Source organism: Chaetodon auriga, chromosome 6 (genome assembly GCF_051107435.1).
Source record: "Chaetodon auriga isolate fChaAug3 chromosome 6, fChaAug3.hap1, whole genome shotgun sequence".
In the NCBI taxonomy this organism is placed as follows: Eukaryota; Metazoa; Chordata; class Actinopteri; order Chaetodontiformes; family Chaetodontidae; genus Chaetodon; species Chaetodon auriga.
The window spans coordinates 24,463,140-24,489,248 of NC_135079.1; the positions used below are offsets into that span (position 1 = coordinate 24,463,140).

General features: G+C 46.4%; 1 protein-coding gene across 4 annotated transcripts in view; it reads left to right on the forward strand.

Annotated features, from left to right (window-relative positions):
- Positions 1-26,109, forward strand: part of hipk2 (homeodomain interacting protein kinase 2) — a 65,945-nt gene that overhangs the window by 25,076 nt on the left and 14,760 nt on the right. For all 4 annotated transcript variants that reach the window (XM_076732287.1, XM_076732284.1, XM_076732285.1 and 1 more), the window contains exons 3-4: positions 24,179-24,302; positions 24,954-25,073. In XM_076732287.1, the coding sequence (XP_076588402.1) occupies positions 24,179-24,302; positions 24,954-25,073 (244 nt within the window). The remainder of the gene's footprint in view (positions 1-24,178; positions 24,303-24,953; positions 25,074-26,109) is intronic.

A 26,109-nucleotide genomic window follows, 5' to 3' on the forward strand; every position in this document is an offset into this window, starting at 1 on the left:
TCAGCCAGCCAGCTGGGGCCCCTGTACAGAGAGAAAAAGAGGCTTTGATGACCACCCCCCAACTCTCTCCCCCTCTTCATTTAGTATCATCCCTGGCTCAACAATAACTTGATTTTCCTCTAACTACCATTTTAATAAATTTGTCCGCTTGCTTTTATGTCCCTCCCTTTCAAATGTGCTCGTGGTGTTTGATAGAAGATGTTCGACATAGCTCATGTTCATGGTGACAGTTGTCGCTCTATATAAATGTTGCTATTTTTCATTGCAGATGGCTGAATTAAACGAGGCTCTGTTCTTACTACACAGGCTATTTTCAGAACCTCTCATGAAGTCAGAAAGCAAAATTGCAGTGCAGACTCTCAGATTCCAATTATTAACGCCACACTTTGCTCACATTTACGCTTGTCAAGCCCAGATAGGATCAGACATGTTTTATAGAAGATGCTTCGCTTTAGTCAAGAGGGAGATGTGGCTATGAAAGGAAAGGTGTTTAAAACGAAACTAAGGCGTGACAACAACAAGAAAGGTTTGAAGATGCATGATCCAGTCCTGATTTACAGGATGTTGTTTTACCTTTTAAGAAATGAATGGATCAAGAAAAGGGTAAGGGAAGTGCATGACCTGACATTTATCAGCACAAAGGGTCTGATGTAGCTCTCTCTTATCATTGTTGAGTCGTCTGGGGTGAAGCCTCACAAAGCAAACTTGTTCAGATGTCAGGAGAAAAGGCTGGTTCCACAGAATCTACGTCAGCCTCATCATTCTTTTATTTACGTGTGCCTCAGTGAACTCCTCAGGTGTCCGGGTGTCTGAGGATGAGCCAGACAAGCTTTTGATAAAAAAAAAAATGCTTTTTGGGAATATAAAGGCCACTCAAGATTCTGTTCAAGCTGTATGCTAGTCATAAAACGGGTCTGAAGCAAATCCTATTTCACCCAAGCTTGATAAATAATTTAAAGTGACTAATAGCGCCTTGTGACAGAGAATGTATCGCTGTGGTGTATCAGATTGCGTTGGTTTCGGCCTGAGGCATAATTTGTTTGGAAAAATAATTACTCCTGTATTGGATCCTGGTTAAATATTAAAAGGGTTAGCATTAGGAATGGGGCAGCATCCAAGGGTGTTTTAGTCTACTTCTAGGCAAACACATTGCTTAATCACCGCCTCAGACAGGCTGACACAAACAGGAGAAAAACTGCTATGTTTAATTGGTATATTCAACTGCTACAGTGCTAAATTTCACAAAAAAAGAGCAACACAAACTAATGAAGTTCTCCTGTGTGCTTGGCCACCAAGCTTTGAAGACTAATCCCAGTGTTTTATGAGCGAGGAGCGTCGGATTGTCTGTTGAGTTCAGCTGGTTATTGGGTGCGCAAGCTGGGAGGCACCAAAGAGCATTAAGACGCTATATATCAGCCCACAGAGGGGACGAAAAAAGAAAAAAACATGTTTCAGTGAGATGGTAGATTTCATGAAGGAGAACAAACAGAAATACTACAATAAAAAAGATGAGAGAAAAAGAAAAAGGAAAAGAACAAGAGGCATATTAATCACTAGAAATATGAACAGTAGCTGCTCAACTGTCCAAGGCAATTTGGCGTGCGTGTGTGTGTGTGTGTGTGTGTGTGTGTGTGTGTGAGAGAGAGAGAGAGAGAGAGAGAGAGAGAGAGAGAGTGAGACTGGCTGATTAAACACAGATGTTATGTCCTGTCCTGCTACACACAACCTGTTCAATGTCCTAATGTCAGAATACCAGAATTTTAAACTTTGATACAATACTGGTAGATAAAAAAGATACTCAACACATTTTCCTCCCCGTTGGGTTGATTGTAGATGTGTTTTGTTCGTACCTTCGGTGCCTTAGATACTATAGAATGAATAATTAAGGGAGATCGTATCATCCTAAACATGTAGTATTGAAAAGGTATTGAAGCATTGATCCTTTTGACCATGTTACAGTGTCTCCACCCTTAAATCAGCTAATGGCCCTGCAGGATCAGACTGATTTACAGCATATTGGGAAGGTTTTTGCACATATACACACATATATTGTTAACACATGCAGTGTGGCATCAGGTGTGCCTCCACTGGCTATTCTGAGCTGAGAGAACACCGCACACACAGGCATAACTCACGTCACCCCTTTAAACACAGGAGGGACGTCAGGGAGGCTGCAACAACACCACGCAGTCTTTCATTACAGCCAGAATCTATATATCATCAAACAGATGGCTTCTCTTTAAACAAACACAGTGTTGTTGTCTGAAGGTGAAGGAGTCTCAGCACGTCAGCCAACTTAAAGCTCAAGCCGGTGCCTCAGCAGAGCAGACAGGACAACTGAGGCAAAGATGATCTGCAAAGATGATATCTGCCGCTCTTCCCAGATCCTCCCTCAGTGTTGTCTATGTACCCCCACCCCCTCAAAGCCTCCCCCCTCGCGGTTCTATTTATGATGGCATTTCCATATACACACAGACTCACCATACATGCCATCCTTGAGGCAGAATCTCCTTCACCAATACTCTTTCACTTCTCAAGAGGCTTACATGAAAATGGATACAGAGGGTTTCCTGTATGCATTCCATTGAGGGCTTGAACACCCTAAACAAAAATTAAAGCTCACTCAGCATGGATGTATCACACAAGCCCATGAACACACAACCCTGGATCCTGCACAAGCTTTCAGCATGCAAATAAACTACAGCATAACACTCTCGTTTGAGCAGGAAATGCATTTAACATCAAAGGCTTCAATAGAACATCACAAACAGCACGCACAAATCTTGTCTACCCTTTTTCTGTTTTGTGTTTGTGTCCACGTGAATGAAGAACATTAACACCCATCATTTCACTTGAAATCTAAAAAGAGAGTCTTTGTTGCGGCTGTCGCCATAGCAACCAAGGCTCTTGTTCCAAAATTGTCTATTTACCTCTGAAGGTGCAACACCTGAACTAGACTGGGCTGTTTTGATCTGCCTGCCTGCCCCAACCGACAGCTGTGTACTTTAGGGACAGGGAGGGCCCTTGAGCCACACTCTCATCTCACTGCTATTGTTTGCCCAGGTGGGCCAGGACCACCCCCCCACCCCTCTCTCTCTCTCTGCCCAGCTCTCCTCTTCCTCCCTTTCACTATCTCATTCCCTCTCTCGCTCTCGATCTCTTCCTCTTTCTCCCTTGCTTCTCTCTGTCTTTGTTCCACGGGGACCTGTGGTCCAACTGAAGCTCTCAGTTACACAAAGAAACCAAATTGGCTTTCATCTGCAGCCTGTTACCAGCTGTGTGCATTGTGCATTTGTGTTCCCTCTCAGCGCAGAAAAAGTATAGATTTTACCCATGATGGTGTTATTATTATTGGTTTGAGTCATTGCTCTCCTTGCAGAAGCACTTTCGTCTCTGACCGCTCCAGATTAGGTTTCTAATTTCTTCTTAAAGTCTTTGGCATGGCTTTGCTGTTAGCAGTGCTGTTCCGTACGCTCCCATCTTTCCAGGTTTGAAGCAGGTTTTAAATGCAAAAATAAGAAGGTATTGAGACGCCCCCTGAAGCCCATTCTCCACTTCATTCCTGGGTCAATGTGTGTGCCAAACTCTTGACATAACACACATTGGTGCTTGACGAGCACAAAACCCCCGAAGGCCCTAAGTCCCACACCAACCCTGTTGTTCACAGTGTCACCATGGTGACAATAAAGCTTCAAGTCAGACACAAAGACGTGGTTTTCAGGTGTGTTGATTCACCATTCATGCTGTGTGTGTGTGTGTGTTTGAGAGAGTGAGGAAGAGATGGCCCATTTAGCATACCCAGAGTCTCTGGCCTTGTACACAACACTCTTCAGGGCACCGAGAAGAACAGCTGAGAAAACAGCAGGGAACTTTCATTAGTGATCCCTGCCCCTTGTCCCTGTTCCTCCTCTTTGCCTCTTTCTACATCTTTCCCTCTGTCGTCATCCCCCCTTCACCCCCCTCTCTCTGATGTCCTCCCGCTTCTGCCCATCCCTCCCTTCCTCTCCCCGTTTCCTTTATCCCGACCTCTGTCCCTCATGCAAATCTGCCTGGCATTTCAATCATCACATCCAGAAGCCGTATAGGATCACAAAGCCTCATCCCTCTTAGCTGGCCATGAGGGCAGAGAGTTTCAATGTATGTGACAGAAATGCATTTCTGCATGCAGTTGCGGGGTGTCTCAGCAGGAGCTTCACATGAGCATGTTGCAGAACATTCAACAGATCCTGAGCTAGCGAGATGCACTGAATATATACAAAAAGAAGCATCAAACTGCAATCTTTTAGTATACTTATGTACAGAATTGTTCATGTCATAAAACACAGAGGGGTTGTGGTAAAAGTGTAAATGCAGATTCTATCTTGCAGCACAGTAAACAGGTGGCAAAGGGAAAAAGAGGTCAGATACTTTGCTGTGCCTTCCTTTGTGTGTGTGTGTGTGTGTGTGTGTGTGTGTGTGTGTGTGTGTGTGTGTGTGTGTGTGTGCTTACAGGTGTCCTACAGTCAAATATCTGTACCCACAAGCCTCACAGAGGCACATGCTGCTGACGGAGTTAACTCTGCTGCTCTTGAATTAGTCAAAGGCAAGCGTAACCGCAGGAGGAGAGAGTTTAACAGACTCCTTGAACTCGTCGCACATCTTTGTGCTGGAGTCCTCTCTTTGTATCGTCACTGCACACTGCAGCTCAAATCAATCACAACTACAGCACCTGTTCAACAGAAATGCCAGCATCAGTTAAAAAGACCCTCTGTTTGTCTGTCCGTCCGTCCGTCTGTCTGTCTGTCTGTCTGTCGGTTATGTTTGCCTTTTCTTCATGGGAGCAGGGGGGAGAGGAGGAGAATGGATGACTAAGTGCAGTGAATCATAAATGAGTTGAGGAGAGTGTTGCTGCATTGGAGAGGCTCAGTGTGACAGCACCAGCTACCTGTCACATTTCTGTCTCCGCTTTGTTTTCAGCATAAAAAAGCTCCTCTTTCTCCTCTGCCAAGTCTTGAAAAGAAGCCATTTTGTGGGGCTAATTGCATAAAGCCTGCCACTGATGCATCTGAGGACAAGTCATACCAGCCCTTTTAGATATACTGCAGACAGCTGAAGCAGGGCTGACCCTGGTCCAGAGCAAATCATCGGTCACGAATGTTGAGCCTGCGGACAACAGATGATGACCCTCGGTTTGCTCTCGCCACATGAGCCCAGTTTTGAAAGCTTTATTTTACAGCAAGTTGACTGGAGCAGGACAAGGCACTATGAGGACATAGGAGGATTTCTACATTAATTCTGTGAGGAGCACAGGAAAGCACCTGTGTTCGCTGAAACAGCCAACAAGTATGGATAGCAGCATGCTCCAACACACCTCCCACCTCCCTTCTCGTTGTTAAGCTGGGAGTGATGAGTGCTATTTGCATTACAAGGTTCCTGCAGAGCAGAATAAAACGCAGACAGAGCTGTGAGCAAAGCGAACACTCTCAGGGTGGCCCTGCGCTAATTGCGACCGGGGTGCATTTACTGATTATAGTTAAGTGGTCCAAAATGGTCCCCTGCTCTCTGTTGCATTGACCCACTCCCTCCCCTGGTGGATGTGGTCAATGGCAGGCCTGTTGAGATGCCTTTCTGCTGAGGGAAGAGAACAGGCTCCAATCGTGCCTGTCTCCTCGCTTCATCTCCCGAAGCACACAGGAAAGGAGAGTCGGAGGGAGGAAGCGCTGATTTTAAATCAGTTTACAACAAAGTGAACAAAAGGAGTGGGGACAGCAGGAATCGGCAGGCTGCTGTTTTTCATAATTGACAAGCATGGTGAAGTAAATGCTGAATGAAAATACAAATACCAAATTGAATCAGCGGAAGTGAACATGTTTTCCTTTAATTCCGCCGGTTTTCGTTCTTGAGGCTGTGTATCTTTTTTTCGTGAGTGCATGTGCAGCTCATGACTATTCATGCTGCCTGCAAAAACATGCAAGTGTGGTCAAATGGAAATTAATGGAATACAAAGTGGAATGGTAGCAGAGGGGGGAAATGAAATCCTCGCTGAAGAAACCCATGAAGGTTGCATGCGTAGACGGGACCAGGTCAGTGTTTTGTATTCCCTCTCTTCCCTGTTGCCTGTGCTGTAACAGGAGGCCCCGCAGTGGGAGAGCAGGCCGCGGGTGATATAACAGCCACTGGATCACACAGGCTTTGATCTCCCCTCTGGGTTTCTGAGCGACTATGGGATAGACTTTAGGCCTACTGATGAGGAGGTGGAGATCTCACACCCCCTCTAGTGCCGGCTCTCTAGCAGGTCTCTCTTTTTTAAACCACACAGAGCATATCTTTAGCCAGGGTCTCAGTATGATATCTTTACTTGGAACTACTGCTGGATTTGTGTCCAGCTTCCTTCATTCACATGAGCACGATGCACACATTCGCTCTCTGCGCTTTTCTTGGTTGTTCTTTTTGCTGCCCATAGCTGACCCGAACACGACATCTGGTTAAGCTACATAGGCCGTGTCTTCTTTCTTAAGGAGTTATTTCCTTCTAAATGTTTTTCTCAGAGGGGGTTTGAGTCTTACAGCAGGTCTAGTGTTTTACATAACCCCAACAGAGTGATGTAATTCCTTCTCCCCCTGATTGCTGGTGTCAGAAACACTGGGCTGTGTCCCTCGAGCTGTTCACTCTGCCCTTGTGTCATAATCTCTCATGGCTGGCCTGATCCCACTCCAATTTATGTAATTAACTGATGTCACCGCTCTGGACTGCTTGCAAACACTGTATCAATGCAGCCCTGATTTACCTAAAAGTAACAAATCCCAGAGGACCTGTGGTCTATTAATGCTGTTATTCACATTGCTCACAGTTATATGAGAGGGGATATTAAAAGTCAGAAAATAACAAGCCCCATTACATAAACATGGAGAAGTAATTGGGGTAGAAAAAAGTTTCTTTTATTATAGGAGTTAGCTAAATTACTACATGCCAATTAGAGAGTCAATGTTTTATGAGTTGGGCTTGCTGACGTAGAGGGATCTGTGTGTGTGCATGTGTGTGTATGCTTTTATGGGAGTGTGTGTGTTTGTGTGTGTGTGTGTGTGCAGATGGGTGCACAGAGTGAGACGGGGGTTTGCCTTGTGTGACTAATACAACACACAACCTGTGCTTTTTGAGCACAAATACTAACAGGAGAACATAGCAGCCAGACCTCGCGTTTCAAAAAAAAAAAAAAAGAAAATACTGCTATCATAGCTTGGTGGGACTCCTTTTGTTGTGTACATGGCTGGCTGTTTGCACTCCTGTATGCACATCTGTGTGTACAAGCACAAACAAACATCCAACTGTGCTGGATGATTAGATTTCCAGGGCATGGTCAGTGGCTCGTATGAGATCATGCATCCATACAGTGTGAGGAAAGGCAGACTTTCTGGCAAGCAAGCAGACCTGACCTACAAACAATCAGACAGACATATAGACGGATCCTAAAACCAAATGGCCCAGCAGGAGGAAGACAGACAGACTGGCAATCTAGCAGATTGGTAAGAAACAGACAAACAGACCTACAGACAGATAGAGGGCAGGGTCTGGCTGCAGGGAGAGACGGACCCTTTGAGTGAACATTTAGGTTAGACGGACTGGGTGAATGTGTCAGGCTTTGCACTGCCCTCAGACACAGATCAAACGTAGAACCAGCCATCTAGGACACATCACATCGCTCAAGGCCCAGTGTTGGCCCTCCCGACTGGGGCAGGGACTCTGCCTCCCTCCCCCGGAGGGAAGGAGATCCAAGGACGTCTCCTGAAGTTTCCATGGTTGCATATCTCAGCTCGATCCAGCCTTGTTTGTTTCGCCTGGAACATGCTCCAATGCACCGACCCACATTAATAAAGTGCTTGCAGACTTAACCCTTAGGTGGCCAGCTAGACGGCCAAACTAGCACACATTTGCATGGTGCAGAAGCGCCATTTGTTCTGTGTTCTCATTTCATCGCTGGCGTGACATTTAGGCTAACATGTTATGGGAAATGAGCTCGGTTTGTGTTTCCTGTGTCCCGTGTACCATGCCTGATGATAATGAGGGGGAAAAAGGCCACAGGAGAGGGGTGGGGTCAGTATGCAAATAGTGGGTGTACATTTTGATGCCTCACTCACCAGCATGCAGTGCTTTGGAGAGATGAGTTATCATTCTCCACCTCCCTTCTTCTCATTATACCCCTCTCTGTCTCTCTCCATCTCTGTCCTCCCCCATCCCCTGCTTTCTGCTCTCATCCCTCTCCATGGCCTTCACTATCTTCTCTCTTCCATTTCTCCCCCCCCTGCTTCATCTCCCTCCTGGTACTCCTCTCCTACCACCCACCCACCCCCCAAACGCCTCTCTCCCAGAATATGAGATACATTTGTTTTCCTCTGCCAGGCTGCGAGAGTGGGACGCGTGGCGTGCAAAGTGCTGATGTGTTGGTTTCTGGGTAATTATAACATCCCTCGGTCTCCAAGAAAACTCTAAACTAATGTTTAATTTGCCTCTCCGCTCAAAGGAAGCCCTCCTTTGTTATTGCCGTGGCAATTAGCTGGAGCCAAGGCCCAGGCATTTCCTGTGATTGTTGTGATTTGCATAGAGAGCGAATCAGAGAGAGTATCAAGACCCTATACCCCTCTTCTCTCACTGCCATTACAGCAACCCACTCCTCCCTTCCTACCTTTCACACTTCCTCCCCTCCCTCTATCCCCCTTGCTACGCTGAATCTCTGTCAGTAGCCTCACATCCAAAACTTCAACCCCTGTGTCTGACACCTTCGTACATTGTGGTTGATCGGCGGGCAAGGAACTGTACAACTGACGGGCGCAACACAATGATTTTATTTTTCTTCCAAAACACTGGAAGTGTCAGCGGGTCACGTGTCTCTTCCCTGCACGATCCCTAATGGGGGATCCTCTGGTTCCAGCCAATATCCTCTAATTAACCGCCTGTTCGTAACCTAGCTGGTGGCATTCCATGGAGGATGGCGCTAATGGAAGTTGTTAATTGAAGGTATAAACATATCGTCTGTAGATGAAGATGTCACATAGGCTACGTGCATACTGGACACACACACAGACATACAGTGTTTAGGAGGGGGTGCAGCATGGAGACCTATAGTTAATGAGATTATCAGTCAAAAAGTAAACAGCTAGATGTTGGTGAACGTGCTGTTTTTGTCCTGAGGGGAAACCATTAACCACCATTGCTGCCTCGTGGTGGCTTTTGTGTTTTCTGCTCTGGCCAGATAAGAAATTGACTCCCACTGTTTAATCTCAGGGCAAATGCAACTGTCATGTGTTCAGCAGTGTTACTGTGTTCATTCATTCCAAATAAATCACAATTGGCATGCATTAGTTTATTAGCAGTCTTTGTCATATTTGTTATTACTGAGTACTTTTGAATCTCTGTCAGACCTAACATTAATGAACTCCTATAGAAACAGCTGATTTCCATAGAGGCCCATCTTTGCAGCTTTGCTAAGCTTTAGTGTCATTGCAATACTTGAATGAATTTGCATTTCCTTATCAGCACCTGCCTCTTTGTCTACGCTTACTGTAATAGTACCACTGTGCGATATGATATCCACATTTCCTTCGCTGCTTCTCTCTTACACTCTCATCAGATTATTAGAACTGGTATTTTCCCATTTGTGGGTTTTAGTGCTGAGAGCTGTGGCTTCAGGGAGCCCGTTCAGTGGAGAGAGAGATAGAAACAGGGAGCAGAGAGAAAGCGAACGAGAGAAGGAGGGGTAGGCAGAGGGCTAATGGGGAGATAGAAGCTAAGCTGTAGGGGCTGTTAAACCTGAGGAGTGGCTAATCCACGAGACGGCACTCTGTGCTCCTCTGCTCTGGACTGGTGTGGCATGGTTGGCAAGTGGCACATCGTGGGCCTCAGCCGTCAGACATAGCCTCCTGATCTATATTTCAAAGCTGAGAGTAGAGAGGAATTCAGTAATGAGCTCCCATCTTCCTTTCGGTAGAGGAAGACTCTCTTTGTGGAACTAATTGAAAGTGGCATGTGGAGTGCTGGGGAGCTCTTTGGGGGCTGTTGCTGCATTTCAAGGGATGCGGAGAGATAAGCCTGCATGCCGCTGTGGCTTTTGTGTCACAGGTCTGAAATAAACAGGTCTCTTAGAGGAGAGTGATGCACTTTACGGCTGCGGTTGTGGGGGGGCGTTGTGTTTTTTTTGTGCATGTGATTGTGTGTTTGCTTTTGTCTACAACAACCTGTGTCCATTCCTGAAATTACACCCCCCCCCCCCCCGCACACACACACACACACACACACATTCTGCATCTCTTTTTCTCTCCCTCCCCTTAATAAATCTAGTTTTCTGTGTCAGCTCATCAGAGATGCGGTGTGTGTGTGCGTGTGTGTGTGTGTGTGCGCGCACACATTTGTGCAGACACGTGGATGTTATTTGGGCGCTCTGAGTGGAGGAGCGGCTCTGATGGGAGATGGGCTTTTTCTATTACAGATATGGAAATGGCCCGAGACGTATGCAGTTAGACTGATATACTGCGTGGCATTTACTGAAATGATGAAACAGAGCCTGGCCTTAACTATTTAAAGACACACACATCCATGAACACCAATACACTCATGTGCATGCACACACACACTTGCACGTTCAAAGACATGTAGATGTATTGCGAGTTGTAGGTATTTGGTGCTGCTTGTCAGGTGTCTGGCTTCAGGCTTTCTGTCCAGTTTGCGTGCTGTATATGATTTATGTGTGTTTTTGGAGCGAGAAGCTCAGACAGAAAGGACATATGTCACTGAGGCTACTTTGTGAGGGTTTTTTTCCATGTAGACGTGCACATTCCTGGAGGTTCTCTCCATTTATTCCCCCATGGATGACAGTCATTACAGCTCTCTGAATTAGACATAGTCATTGAACATTTTAAATGAACCATACACACTTACCTGTACTTAGACTGTGGTACATACAGCTATATGGCACTTCTCATACTCGTCTATGATCCATACGCTAACCTGTTTCCATTCCTTCATTTCTTTTTCATATTTTATTTTATATTTGCATTCTTTCAACTTTATGCTACAACTGCCGCTCAACAATTCCCCCCAGGATGAGTAAAGTTCTACCTAATCTCTCATCTTATCTTCTTTTTTCTCTTTTTTTTTTTTGCACCCAGCTGTGGGAACTTTTGGAGTATATTATAAGGCTGATATTTAATTAAACTTGGCTCAATGATCAGTCAGCACATTCTTACTTTTGATTGACAGTTTGATGAATGATAGCAGCCACCCTCTTAATGAGCGGCCATAAGAAGGGGAGGAACTGACTGAGAAGAAGTGTTGTATCCACAAAGTGAGGTTTGGATGATCCCCTCTTACGATCTCAACAGGCTCCTGTTTCTGTGGGGCTTCACAAGTTGTAGCTTTATTTATTATATTATTCATTTATCAGATTGGTTTCATGTGTCGACTGCAGTCGCTGTTCGCTGGAAACAAGATCTCACAGTCACAGATGACGTTATTAGATTGTGTAGTCTGTTTGCTGACATGCCTTCTTACCCCTGTCAACACGACACACCTTAAAAGAAACTGGTGCTACAAGAGAATAAAACGATATTTGATAAGAGCAGAATTTGAAAGAACTCATTAACATTCTGGCAGCTCTTTGTCATCTTGATCCACTGTTGTTCTGGCCTCAGCCACTTCTGTCTAACCTCATCATGTAAACTGTGAATGAGCCGATGGGAGCAAGAGGAGGACAATTTGAGACACTGATGCAGGGGTGTTAGACGGATATGTTCGGTTTTGATGAGCAGAGCGAGGGGAGGGGATGATGATGGTGAAAGTCGAGCCAGGGAGGCAGGGAGCAGCCCAGCTTGACGCCCAGCTGTGAAGCTGCCCCTGGGGCTTGGGGAGGCTGTGGAATGTGGCTGATGTGAGTCTGGGTTTGGGCTGGAGATAGCATGGGCCCAGGGCATGCAGCTGCGAGCAGTGATGTCTGAGAGCAGGGTGTGTGCACAGCCATACCTAAAAGGAGGTAGACAGGAAACAGAGAGCTGATCTGTGGATGCATTTATGCCTTTTTGTGTGTGTGTACGTCAGCTTATGGGCATGTTTGTATTTACTCATGCCGTGTTTTCAGCCCTCTATTGGCCACAGCTGAGGCCCCTTCCCAGGGAAAGGAACGACATTTGGACTCATTTCCTGTTTGAGGGTTCAGGGCACGCTCTTGCGCCTCGCTCACCAGAGACGTCGGGAATGTGAGACAGAACCAGATTACAACAAGCTACCTCCCTCAAGGATTGGTTGGTTTGCCAGTCAGCTGAGAGCAGCTTTGTTTCCGAGAGAGCCCGTCAGGCGGAGATGACAGCTAGCTTTTGTTCTGGAGATTTCCTGTCCTGTCCTGGGCAAAGGGTCGGTTAAAGTGCACAGAGGAGCCGAAGTACCACTCCCTTGCCCCCCCCCACCACACACACACACACACACACACACACACACACACACACACACACACACACACACACACTCCTCTCTTCACTCCCTCCCTTTTTCCCGCCACGTGAATCCCCACTGGTCATATTTCCCACCCACCAACCAATTATAGTGCCCTGTGTGTCGGGGAAGAGTGATCTGATTGGCTGTGTCGAGGGTGTCTGGGAGGTCAGAGCTGTGTTCATTTCACACTGTGTCCTTTTGGACTCCCTCCAGCAGCACCCTCAGAGTGCTCACACAGACAGCAGAAGAAGAAAAGTCGCAGGAAGGGAAGTAAAGGGGGAAAGAGGGAGACAAACAGACGGGAAAGAGAGAATTCCTGTGTACACAGCCTTCAGTAGGATATGATTTCTTGCCTGAGAAATCGTAAATGTGTCATGTTTAGCGCTGGTTTAAAATTCACATTGACTCCAGCAGGTACCTCCAGTGCTGCTGCTCAGCGCAGTTTCTGCTTGTACTGTAAAACTGTCTGTTGCCTCTGACTCCACAACAAAAGGAAATGTTCAGAGCCAGAATGCCTTTGTTGTGTGTGTGTGTGTGTGTGTGTGTGTGTGTGTGTGTGTGTGTGTGCGTGTGCGCGCGTGTGTGTTCAGTGAGAGGGGACGGTCTTCCCTCTGGGCAGGGTATGCTAAGACAGGAAAACACCTGGTTAAGGCAACCAACCATCAGTTACAGAGCTGTCACAGGACATGCATATCTGCGTGGAATGTTTTTATCACATGCAAGCCATGATGAAAGCATATTTGTCATCCGTTCCCTGGTATGTCTTGTCATGGAAAGAAAATCTCACGCATCCATGAAAGAGCTGAACAATCTTGTCTGTCATTACTCCCAAGAGCAGCAGTCTCCAATCTCAGGTGGTGCTGTCAATTCTTTTGAGACTTTGTCATTTGACTCGTAAACATGACCTTTCGCCCTCTCTGTATCTTTGTTTATAGGCGTTTGGCTTGAGGGGGAAATCCAAACCAAAGACTGTCACATTTAAGGGTAATTAGCTACCAGAAAAACACATGATCTCCAGTCATTATGTCAGTGTTTCCATTCACGTCTTTGGCTGCGTCTGTTTCATGGTGTTAGATCAGGAAACAATCATATTATTTTGACTGTATGTCGCAAACCACAGTTCATCTGACAGCAAAAGCAGTTTGGAGACATCGTCTCTGGAATCTGTTCAGGACATACTTCACTTTGTTGTGACATTTTATAGACTAAACAATTGAACTGTAAAAAACAATCAAAAGATGAATTTTTCAGCCCACATTCTGAGCCAGCGCGCCTTCAAAGCCCTTCATTTCTGGTGTTAATTGATCGGAGATACTGTATATATGTACATGTTCGGGGATATTATCTCAAACTAAACTGGAAGCATGCTCTTCCCCCCCCCCCCCGGAAGAATCTGCCACAGTGATAATTGAGATCATACATTTATGCCACTCCCTTCCTTAATCAGAGGCATAAACATATCTAAGCTCCCTCTCTGTGTGTGCATGGTAGCCAGAGTAGATCTGTGTTTTGTTCAAATTTCTATTTAGATGGAATCAAAGCTGTCTGCTTTCTCCCTGAGTGAGGCCACAGCAGCAGAAATAACAATGTCATTTTGTCCATAATAATTGAATCTTCAAGTATGGCTACATGAAAAGGATAATGCCGTATTGATTGTTGCTGTACAGTAATTGTTTTCCCTCAATAGACGATGTATGGCATATTAAATGCCGAGCATGCCTTCATTGTTTGTCATGGTCGACCGTATAGGGGATGGAAGAAAATTATCACTCTATATGACAGAGGGAAGGAAAAACAATACAGGGGCATTGTCATTGAGAGGTGATTAACTGTGACTATGCTTACAAATGACTGCAGGGGACTGTTGCTTGGCCAAATTAATTACCTGTCATTTTGACTGGTTGTTTTTTGAAAACATCTCTTATTATTATTGTCCGCTCTCTGAAAAGAGTTCTTATTGCATTTCACCATGCTATGGAAACATCAACACAAATAGCAGCGATGAAAGGCTGAATTACATTTTGTGCATCTGTTTCTGATTCATGTGTGGCTCACATAGAGATTTACTGTTAGCTTCACTTGACTCTGGTTTGGTTTTATCAATCCATGCATGCGCACATCCATGAATTAAAAACATTCGCACTTGTAATTATCAGCAGTGGTTTCTTAGCCCAAGCCATGTGTATTAATGCGGCTTAAACATCGAGAAAGACTTGTCCCCTCCATGACATGCCTTCTCTTCAGCGACTGAACCTGACATGAGGAACTGTACCTCTCACTTCCAAGTCCAGAAACAGCCCACACACAACACCACCTATGCCTCTTTGTTTGTCTCAGCCTGGCTTCTGATGAGGCTATGAGACGGGAATGGCCTATATGTCTAAATTCCTGCCTAAATCCTTAATAATCATGCTGTTGTTTCTCTACGTGACGCCATTTCTAATTCTTGTCAGGGAAGAATGCAGCGTGACAAACGCTGTTAAGAATATCTGAAGGCACAGCAGGCAGGTGGCCTGCTGGGGCAGATAGAGGGACACAAGTCTGAGGAGGGAGGCCTCACCATGAGTGGACGCTTCACCTTTCCTGAAGGACACTCTGGAGGGCATGTGTGTGTGTGTGTGTGTGTGTGTGTGTGTGTGTGTGTGTGTGTGTGTGTGTGTGAGATAACTGTCATGCATGCATGATGTTAATTGTGACAGAGGGAGAGGGGGGTCAGTGATTGTGTTGGATTAAGATCTGACCACATCTGGGTGACAGTTGTGATCAGCCTCTGTCAGTCTGTCCTATCCACTCTCTAATTAACCATGAGCCTGCTGCACTCCAGGGACTCAGCGAAACACACACATACACCACAAAAAGACAGACATAGACAGACTGACACACTCTGAAGCAAGCAGAGAAACAGGCAGATAGAACGAAGGAGCACGCTTGGGGAATCATATCCAGGGGGTCTCTCCTTGTGTTAGATTTTAGAGAGATGGGGAGCTGCTCTATAGGACCTGTGTGAGGTTTAGTTACAGCTCTCTGCGGCCCGGTAGCTTGTCGTGAGGCAGCGCAGCCTTGGGCACCGAGAATTCATGTCACACACAGCAGAATTTGATTAGGCGGGAGATGGTATTACTGCCCGACTGGGTGGGAGGAAGGAAGACGGTAGTCAAACAAGGGATAGTGATAGAGAGAGGGAGGGGTGGAGGGGGGGGGATGGGTGGAGGTAGAGAAATGTAGTGCATGTACTGTATGTCAGTGCATGCAGGGGTGGGGTAAGGTGGAGGGGAATTTTTTAGTCAGCCTTGCAAATGTTTCCCCCATGTGCTCTTTCACTTGCCCCAGAAATAAGGAACTAGTCAACCAGAGCAGAGTTTATGATTGAAACTGTGTGTGTGCATGTGTGTTTTGTGTGTGTGTTTGTGTGTATTGAATGGCAGGGAGATGTATGTCATTACAGTGGTAGGATGGCGCCCCCATGGCTTCTAGCTATATGTTCTCAGGCGCCGCATTTCAAATGGATTTTCGGCGTCTGTTGTTTTGCCACATATCCAGCATGTACGGCTCCGCCAGTCGACCACATTGATTGTGCCCCCTCTTTCTTTCTCCTATCACTTGATCTCTGTCTTAGGCTCCCTAAATCAACAGAATGGGGCATGTTGATGCAGAGCCTTGCAATTTTGTCCTCTGGACTGTAGAGTACGGGAGTGAAGCAACTGCTGGAGGAAACAAGACAATAAAAAGACAATAATGCCCATCAACCAGACAGCAGAAAATACACACAAACCGCAAGTGAAGGAGACTGACAGACAGTCAGTCAAGCAAGCAGATGAGATCGTGATTGCTTTGGCCAGCAGTTTAGCTTTTTGACTGAAAGGCTGGGATAGAATATTACTCAGCACTGCACTGTTGTGGCTTGCACTGTGCTGGATGGACTGGAGCCCAAGCGAAGGGTTTAAGTCTAGCTCACTGAATCCCTTGTACGCTCTAATATGTTGAAGTGATCAAGGCTTTGGTTTAAGCACCCTCTGCCACGAGCAGACACAATCTCATCTGCCTGACTGGCCGCCTGCGCCCATCTGCAGAGTGTCTGCTTTCCTGTCTGTTCGGTGAACATCTCAGCCATGGTGACGGGCTTGCCAGCTGGTAAAGCTGGTTGACTGAGTGACTGCATGTTAGAATGTGTTATCGTCTGTCTGTTCCTCTGCTTTTAGCTTGTCTTTACCCAGTCCGAGCGAGCTCTCCGTGTGACCCACATATTTCCCCTGGGCTTGTTGACAGTGGAGAGTAGTGACTAACGGAGTATGAGGGTGTGATGGCATCATCCTGAAGGGTCAGCAGCAGCAATTTAATACTTTCCAAGAAATTCTCTCTTGTGAGATGTACTTTTTACTGTCAGGATGTGATTTCAATTACCCATTTTCAAGTCATTATTTATAGATTCCACTAAAGTCTCACGGAGTCTCATTTTCATTGAGTCAAGTTTGTCAGAGCAGAGCTGCATGTGCCTGAGGGTTGGGTCAGTGTCTGGCCAGTGGCTGGTAGACTGGCCTGATACTGTCTGACTGTCAGTCCACTACCCTAATAAGGCAGCAGAGACTTGAGGCTCTCTGTCTGTGCCCCTACATCTTCTCACCAGGCTGTTTGCGCAGAGAGCATCACTGCATGACAGATACCCATCATTTACCTATTGCAAATCCTTCCTGGCACTCTTCCCTTTGACAAGAGAGGCAGAAGCGACCGAATATGTGTGTGTAGGGTGAGGGTGGGTGTTGATCCTGGGGGCATCCATCTTCCATTGTTTTGCCCACCCCACCCTTTCCCTGCCTCATCTCATTTCTCCCTCCACCTCCACACAGTTGAAAGGGGTCTGTCCCTTTGACCCCTGCAGCAGACGATGGGGGTTGGGGTATAGAGGGTACTGCAGAGAGCCGGGGACACTGGTTGCAGGTGGAAATGAGATGTATTATAGGATCAGCTGCATGCTGGAGAATAATAACAACCACAGGATAGAGGTAATTACCAACAGGGAACGATGAAGCACTGCGTAGACGTCTAAACGAACTGAGCTGTGCTGTAGCTGCGCTCATTGTTTGGTTTTTGTAGTTGTTAGTGCTGCTAATGGAAGCTCTGTGAGCAGAGGGAGAAGAAAGAGACAGGGCGGGTGGAGAAGGGTACTACACTGCTTCTCCAAGGAGGAGAAAGTCTCCATAGCAGCGAATGTATTGCCAGGCCAGTAAAATATGTGTTTGATGTTCTGTTACCTAACAGTAAATCTGATACCTTATCTCACACTGCCATGAACACAGTCATTTGAAAAACAGCTTGTGTGTAATGACTTAAGGTGATGCCATGTGAGAGAATGTGTGTGCTAATATTGACCGTGTCACGCTGCGATGACAGGGCTCCGTGTGTACCACGGTGACATGGGTGGCTGTCTGCCCACTGAATATTTCATTATATAAAACGCCTCAAAGCGGAGGGAGGAGTTAAATGTGAGATGGTGAGACTGGGAGAGGCAACAGGGGCAACCTTTGAATGTACAAATGCTATCTATGTTAGCTCACAGTTTCCTCCCTCTAAGGCTACTGAGCTGAACTTCAGATCGTGTTGAATCAGCTCAAGCCAACAGTCAGCTGTCACGCGTATTTTACATTAGCCTGCTTTGATGTTTTTGAGTGGCGTCTATTGAAGTTGAGATGCTGATATGTGTATGTAAGGTCCCTATGGCTTTTTGCATTACCATCAGTCTCATCCCCACCTCTCGCCCAATGTCAGCTGGGATCAGCTGCAGCCCCCTCAGAATGGTTAAAGATAATGAATGGATGACAGTCTCATGCTTTTCATGAGTAATTCTTCGGATGCCAATCCCAACATACTCTCTCTTCGTCTTTCCTTCCATAGGCTTTGATTATCTGCTGGTCTCACAGGGAGCGCTTATACATTAACAGATGAAACAGTGGCAGTCTCGCCAGTGCTTTCCCTGTGTCTTTTACTGAGCGTGAGAGAAAGAAAAAGAGAGAGGGAGGCATGTTTTCAGGACCTTGAACACCAGGCATGTTGCCCCTGCTTGGGGACTGAGACAACATTTCTCAAGGACTCTGTGAAAAAGTTTGCCTTGTCTAGATGTCCCCCTCCCCCTTCCCACCCCAGAACCACCTGGAACAGTATTTAAATTTAAATGCCATCTACAGTCTCTGCCTATAAATGTGCATTTACATGAGTCCTGCTATGCCTGGCTTGTGCACTGTGCAGCAATTTCGGATGTGGTGAGAGCAGGTGGAGCTGTTGGGAAGGTATAGTGTGTGTGTGTGTGTGTGTGTGTGTGTGTGTGTGTGTGTGTGTGTGTGTGTGTGTCTTGGGTTGGGGTGGGGTCCTGCGAGCCACAGGTGCACGGTAGGGGATGTAACTCTGCACATTGATTTCACAGTCAGCGACCACCATGCAATATATCTAGAAAAGTGTTTCTCTATGGTGCATCTTCAAAGAGGCTGTGGAGGAACCTTTGAGGGCATGAATATGTAGATGAATACCCCAGGGGAGGAAGGGAGTCATTCACAGCCTTTTACATTAGGCAAGGGCATGGGATGGAAGCGTGGGATGGAGAGAGGGGAAGGGGCAAAGAGAAGGGAGGAATGGGGAAGAAGAGAAGGAGATAGAGGGGAGAAAAGTTAATGGCCGGTGCTTTTTTCATGAAGTGCTTTTTCCTGTTAGTACTGGACTATCTCTCCCTGCAACCAGCACTATGTCATAACAGTACACTCAACATACCCAGCGTCAGGTTTTATTTACCACTATACTCGCTTTACTTGTAACTGCCTGCTTGCCTATTCAATAAAACCTAGTTACATAAGGCCCAATGATGAAGTCTGGGAAATGGAAAGGAAAGAGATCAAACCCATTACCATAGACTGGCTGTGCGTGTGTGTGTTGTGCGTTTATGTGTGTGTAAATGCCGCAGGGTTCCAGGGATCTATCAGTCCCCCGTCTGGAGCCAAGCTAAGGGAAGGTCAGCCTGATGGATACATTCTGACATGCACACAGCCTGTGATGTCAGCTGTGTGTGCGTCTGTGCGAGTGCGTCTGCGTGTGTGTTTATGTGTGTGTGGGCTGGCAGGCTAGCCAAGCGCAGGCACGGTTCAACAGAGCAGAGGGCGGACAGGCGAGCGGGGAAGGAGGCGCTAGCCTGGACTCGGCGCCCTAGTTTGAGGGGTTTGAAGGGGGTTTTGCTGGCAGAGGGGTTGTACGGAGGGGGTGGATGGTGAGGCAGGGTGAGGTGCAGGGATTGGCTGGGCTAGCGGAGTGGGTGGGTGAAGGGGCTGAGGTGTAGGGATGGGCTGGGGTGGCAGAAGAAAGGCTCCATTCATGAGTCGTGCCATCTCTGGCTCCCAAGGGGACTGGGGCTCATCAATGACCAGGCCAGCTGGGAGGATGTCAGCATGCAGACTCTCCCTCCTCTCCTGCCCCCCCCCCCCCCCCCCCCCTCTCTCTCCTGCTCTCTCTCTCTCTCTCTCTCTCTCTCTCTCTGCCTCCCTTTCTCCTCATCTGACCCTCCCTCTTTCTTTTGTCAAGGGCCAGTGCTGTCAGAGCCACTAACCCGAACACTGAGGCCTCTCATGCAGTTGCTTCCCCATTGAAAACCAGAGAAAGCCTCTGGCTAGCCGGTGGCTTGCACACCGTCTGTACTGTATGTGACATCTTTGGTCTGTGGCGAGAAGCTCATCACCACCCTCTGAGAGGCACTGTCTGTGGTAGCCATGCCAACTGGAGATGAGTGAGGTGGGGTGCAGCTTAAAGGGTGATAAATTGGCAGTGTCAGCTGAATGTAGCATGCTCAGATGGTGTATCCAAGCACCCAAATTGTGGAGATTACAAGGTGACAAGAATGTAGGTTTTAGCCACGCTTGTGGTGTGGCTCTATGGATGACAATGTGATCTCCTCTAGCACCACCACGAGGTTCACATTTGTGGCTAAGACTGAAATGTCTTAAAGACTGTGGGAACGATGGCCATGAAATTTGGTACAGACATTTATGTCCACCTTTTCAGTTTCCCACAAAAAGAGACTGGCTAAAAGTAATTTCTTTGAGTAAGACATTATTCTGGTGTCACTTTTTGTTTTCAAGTGTATTAAATTCTTTAAATGCCTCAGAATTCTGTTAACCACTAAACACCTGGCAGCTCGTGTGCTGTTTTAGCTACAGTAGAGATATGGAATCTTATTTAGCATCACAAGCTGAAATGGTCCTATCTGCATGAATTGTCAGTCTCTGGTGCTCTACTACTACTTTGGGAAGGAATGGGTGCAAGAGAGGAGCAAGGTTTGTTAGCGGCGCAGATGTGTGTGCTGTTTATCACTGCCAGTGAAAGGCCTGCATCAGCAACAGCTGTGGGGCGCTTTGCATGCAATGACAGCGGTGCACTGGTAGAGGCAAATTTGCATTTGTGGTTTCATATCATGAGCAGCGATGTTACTCCCTCTCTCTTCCTTCCTCCCTTCCTTTGCTCTCACTCTGTCTCTCTCTCTCTCTCTCGCTCTTTCGCTGAGCTGGAGGAGCTTTCTGTGAGAGGCAGAGGAGCCATGAGAACAGCCTAAGTAGAGCACTGGAGCATTCAGGCTGAAATGGATCCAAGCATAACATCAACACTAGCAAATCTCTCCATCACACACAAGGGCAAAGTCCATGTGGTCACGGCACACTGCAATACACACATGCATAGACACATTGTGCTAAATCTAAAGACCTAGTAGTAACCACTCTAATGAAAGTCGTTTTTGTTGAGGTTTGCTGTTATGAAAGACACCTTTCTTAGATATTAAATGTGGCTCTGGGTCAGTCTTTGCTGGTTGGTGAGTTAGTATGAATTACACACCATGATGATTGGTGTTAGAAGTTAATAAGTTCAGTGTCTCAGTTTAGAAAAATTGGGGAAAAGTTGAAGGTCCTGTGGTCTGCATGTGTCCGCTGGAGTCACAGTGATCTGACGGACCATCTGATGAAAGGGTTTCCTATGGCTTTCATCTCCACAATGTGTTTTGATGAGAAAGAATTTCCTCACAGCTGAGTCAAAAAACAGCCGCGTATTGTGAGAACAGCCTTTTTTTTTTTTTTTTTCCCCACAATGGCTCACATATATTTTTGGTCTCTCTAAATCAAATGAGGTTTTTGGAGAACTCATACTCATGCAAATAAAGGGGTACATGTTATGTGTTTTTGTGTAGGAATGTGTGAATCTTATTTAGATGACAAATGCAGTGCAGAAATGCTGGACTGTGCACATGGCGCCAGGCTGGCCTACAGTATATTGCTTTCATTATATCGTAAAAATATTGCAGAACACAGTTTCTGTAATGATGATGCAGTGCTGTCTGCTTCCATTATCAGCTTCTGCACAGACAGCATGATAAGCAAAGAGTTGAAAGTACAAACACTGGTATTTGAATATATAAATGGAACATAATCCTCACAAACGTCTGTCTATTGTTCTGTGTTTGTCAAGGAGTTTTTGTCATTTAAGTGTTTAAAGTGATTTGACTGAGGGCTTTAATTTGAACTAGACTCCAAAGCAATGCTGGATAATAAGACGGTTAAGTGTGTTTATGAATATGTGCTTATGAATTCCTCACATTTGATTCTCCTGCTGAAGGTAAAAAAGGACAACCTTGCTCGCTTGAACATTACTTTTCTAGTGCCATACCTTAGTGTCCAAATTTGTTCTCCCTTATGGCCACAGTGAAACTCTGGCCATTCTAACAGGCTGTTAGGGGAGGATCACGCTGACCCCAGGCCGGGTGTCCATCTCTTCTCTTTCCTTCAGCAGACCTCGATGTTCCCTCTGCTATCACCTCCTAGCAGGCTCCTTTATGCCTCTTTGGCAGCCCCTTGATAGACGTCTCAGCTCATTGTGTGTGAAGGTGTCTTTGTACTGGTGTGTAATGGTGCCCTAAGATACTGTTGCTAGAGTGTTGTCTTGGTGTCTGTTCCACTGCTGCCCCCAAGACCCCAATAACCACCCTCCGTGACAGGAGCTCTTCACTGGGCACTGCTCCCCCTCATTTGCTTTATTTGTGTCTCCGCCGCTCTTGAACTCCAGTTTTGTTTCTCTTATGTAGTATCTCATCGTCTACCCTGTCGTCTGCCTCTCCACATTAGACATATCTCGGTACACAATGAATTGCCTGTGCCCTCTTTTCACTTTGCCTCTTCGTCAGCGAGCAGTGAATGGAGGGCAAAGGGCTACAGTTGGAAATTTGCTTTTAAGTATGCAAGGTATGTTCATTCATTCTCTCCAAGCCCAAGAGCTGCCCTTGGAGCGCTTACCCATCGCCCCCCTACAGGCCTATAAAGTTCTATAGCGTCCCCTCATGCTGTTTTCCACATTCTCCGTTTCCCTGGTACCTACTGTTCCAGTGGGATCAAGGCCAGGCCTGCTCGTTTCTCTATCTGAGACCGAGACTCTGCCAGAGCCCGCCTAGGCTCAGGGAGGAGGGCTAGCCTCGTTACCATGGTCAACAGCAATCAGCATTGTGAACACAGCTACGAACGAGCAACTTTCCAAGATCAGCCTTAAGCTCCTCTGATCTGTGCGTCATCCTAATAATGTGTTATTGATAGATAGAGAGGGATTTCAGTTTCAGTAGTTCAGTCCAGATTGAAGTCACAGATAGGACAAGTCCTCTGCTTGTTTCTGTTAGTGGAGATCAATTATTTTAGAGCTTAGTGACTAATTTTCACCACAGGTGAAACAGAGCAGAGTCACTGTGTTCTTGGCTATTTTAAGCCCCATCAGAGACGTGAGCTCACAAGAGGTGCATTAGTCTTTCTGACAAGATATAAAACATGTTGAATGAAAGTTGGAAATTGTTTTGGAGCGCAGTGCTGCTAAAATAACTGAAGCAATATTTCTTCTTTTTAATCAAATCATAGATATTTATCTCTTCTCCCACTGAAATGGACTCTGTGCATCGCTCTGTGTGAGTGTGTGTGTTTGTATGACTGTACATGACTGTGTCGCCGACCTGCAGCCTGGATGAGGCTCATTGCATGCTGTACGGAATATTTCTGTTGTGTTCTGCCGTGGACTGTAAAACTCTGTAAACATTCCCCTCTACCTCTACACAGCACCCATGTCTGGGGGCTCAGGGTTTGATGCTGCATGGTTATCAGTCACCTATCTGCATCTGGCACCTTGGAAACAACCTAAACAAGTTCCTTATTGGCTGCAACTTTAGTGAAGAGAGATTTCAAGCCTTTTTCAAGGCTGCATTGAGTGATCAGTGTTAAGATAACATAACAGCCTTCAGACACTGAGGATTCATTGAATTTTCTCAGTGTGGTTCTGTGGAAGAGTGCAAAAATGTGTACGCCTATGTGTGTGTGTACATGTGTGTGTGTGTGTGTGTTTGTGCGCGTCTTCTAATTAAATGGCATTGGCTTTGGGAATGTTGCTAATATTTGTGGACGGTCTCCAGCTCACTCCTACATATGCAGCGCAGATTATTTTCTCTTCTGACCTGTGTGTACTACACTGGGCTGCTCTCCATGAGCTCACAGGAGGTGTGAAAAGAAACTCCTCACAAGGTTTTTACAGATATGACTAGATATTGAAAATGACAGCGTAGTCATGCCACATTTACAGTATATCTGTATTTTCTCCCATTATAGCTCAGTCTTACACATTTATTGTGAGAAAATGCCTGATTTCTAACCATACTGTGTGTTTTCTCCGTCTCCAGGGCTCCGGAGATCATCCTGGGCCTGCCGTTCTGTGAGGCCATAGACATGTGGTCCCTGGGCTGTGTGATAGCCGAGCTCTTCCTGGGATGGCCCTTGTACCCCGGAGCCTCAGAGTACGATCAGGTAACATATAATGGTTGCTTGGCCTTTCAAACTGTTTGGGTGCAAGCACACACATCAGAGTTGACATGCAGTTATGTTTATGAGCATGCATTCGTGTGTGTTCTCTGAGTGTGTGCTTGTAAGTGTGTTAGGGTGGGTGGGATGCTTCCCCAATCCCCCTGACAGCCCCTGATGATTCTTGCGCAGCCTCCCTGTTTATCTGAACAGATGCCACAGAGCCACTTGTCCAATTAGCGCAGCCCCTGTGCTCCAGAGCAAGACATTGCCGCGTTCCCCTCTCTCTATCAGTCAGACGAGGCTCAGTGGGAAAACCTTGAGCAAGTTGTGCTCCATCACTGAACAAGCTTGCCTGATTTTTCACAAGCCAGAAAACTTCGCAAAGTGTCTCATTTACAACTCTCAAATCAATCTTGTACTCTTGAGCTGAGGTCATGTTTGGGTGCTATGCATATTTCAGCCAGACAAGCCTGGAGTAGTTCATGTCAGCCTAGATTTTCAAACTGCCAAAAGAACATCCACCCTTAAGTTTTAGCCTTTTTATAGCATCAGTGGGAAAGATTCACAGTGCTCCCCAATTAAATGCAACTTATGGTTCAATCATGCATATGATGTGAAAAGTCTCAAATGCATTTTTCATGTCATGTCTTGCAGATCCGGTACATCTCACAGACACAGGGTCTGCCTGCAGAGTATCTGTTGAGTGCGGGGACAAAGACCACCAGGTTCTTCAACAGAGACCCAGACTCCACCTATCCTCTCTGGAGACTTAAGGTACAGCTGGAATGATGCAGATGCATACACACAAACGCCCACACATTTCAGGCTGGTACCATCAAGAACATCCTCGTAGGAGCAGGTGATATTTTTGCAGGCAATGCCTGTGATTGATATTCCAGAAGGTCTGGCTACACTGTGTGAGGCATTTACGACCCTGTTTCTGGCTATAAACAACGTGAGAGGGTAATGAGAGCAAAATGGATCTGTGTGAGAGGATTTGGCAAACGGGAGCCCAGCCTGATGACTCCAGCTCAGAGGGTGTCTGCTCTAACCCCCTCCCACTGTCCCTCTATGTAGGCCACTCAATAAGGACGTCTGCTCCTTTCTTTTTTATCCCCATTAACTTAAGTTGAACTTTTTTGTGCACCCAGTGAATTTCCTCACCGACTTCTTGACTGTATCGAACTGCAAATACTGATCCATCTCTGCAGGGCATGGCAGTGTTTTTGCCATGTCTGCTGTGCCGAGGATTGATCTGTTTCCAAGAGCCCGCTGCATTTGTTTCTTATGAATGCCAGTAACATACCACACTCACCACAATGGATGATGCTGATTGGCCTTTAAAGGTGGGGTCAATCTGGAGAAAGACTGTTGATATTGCCATCTCTCCTTCATGACAGTGTGATTACATGTTAGCGTGCCCGATTCACCGTCCCTCTCGCTCCCCCCATCTCCCCTCCCCTTCCCCCTGGACTGTGCACAGGCACGAACGCCACCTGTTGCTCACTGACTGTAATAGTGTTGAGTCGCTCGGTTCGAGCCACTTGTTTTCCCATTCACAGAGCCAGAGCTGTGCACAAAAAACTGATTCTTTTTTTTCCACCGCACACACAGAATGGACAGCCAGCGAACTGTGAGGAGATATTCACTGAATTTGAAACTCAGCAAATATCATCAATCTTTCTCCAGAATGAAAAGACACCTAGATGGCTTATTAGTTTTCACTTGTTACTGCTGTAGCAAGATGATTTTCTAGTCTCTTTGGTATGTGGAAAATCAAACCTCAAGGCCTCCTGACCTCTTTTTTTCA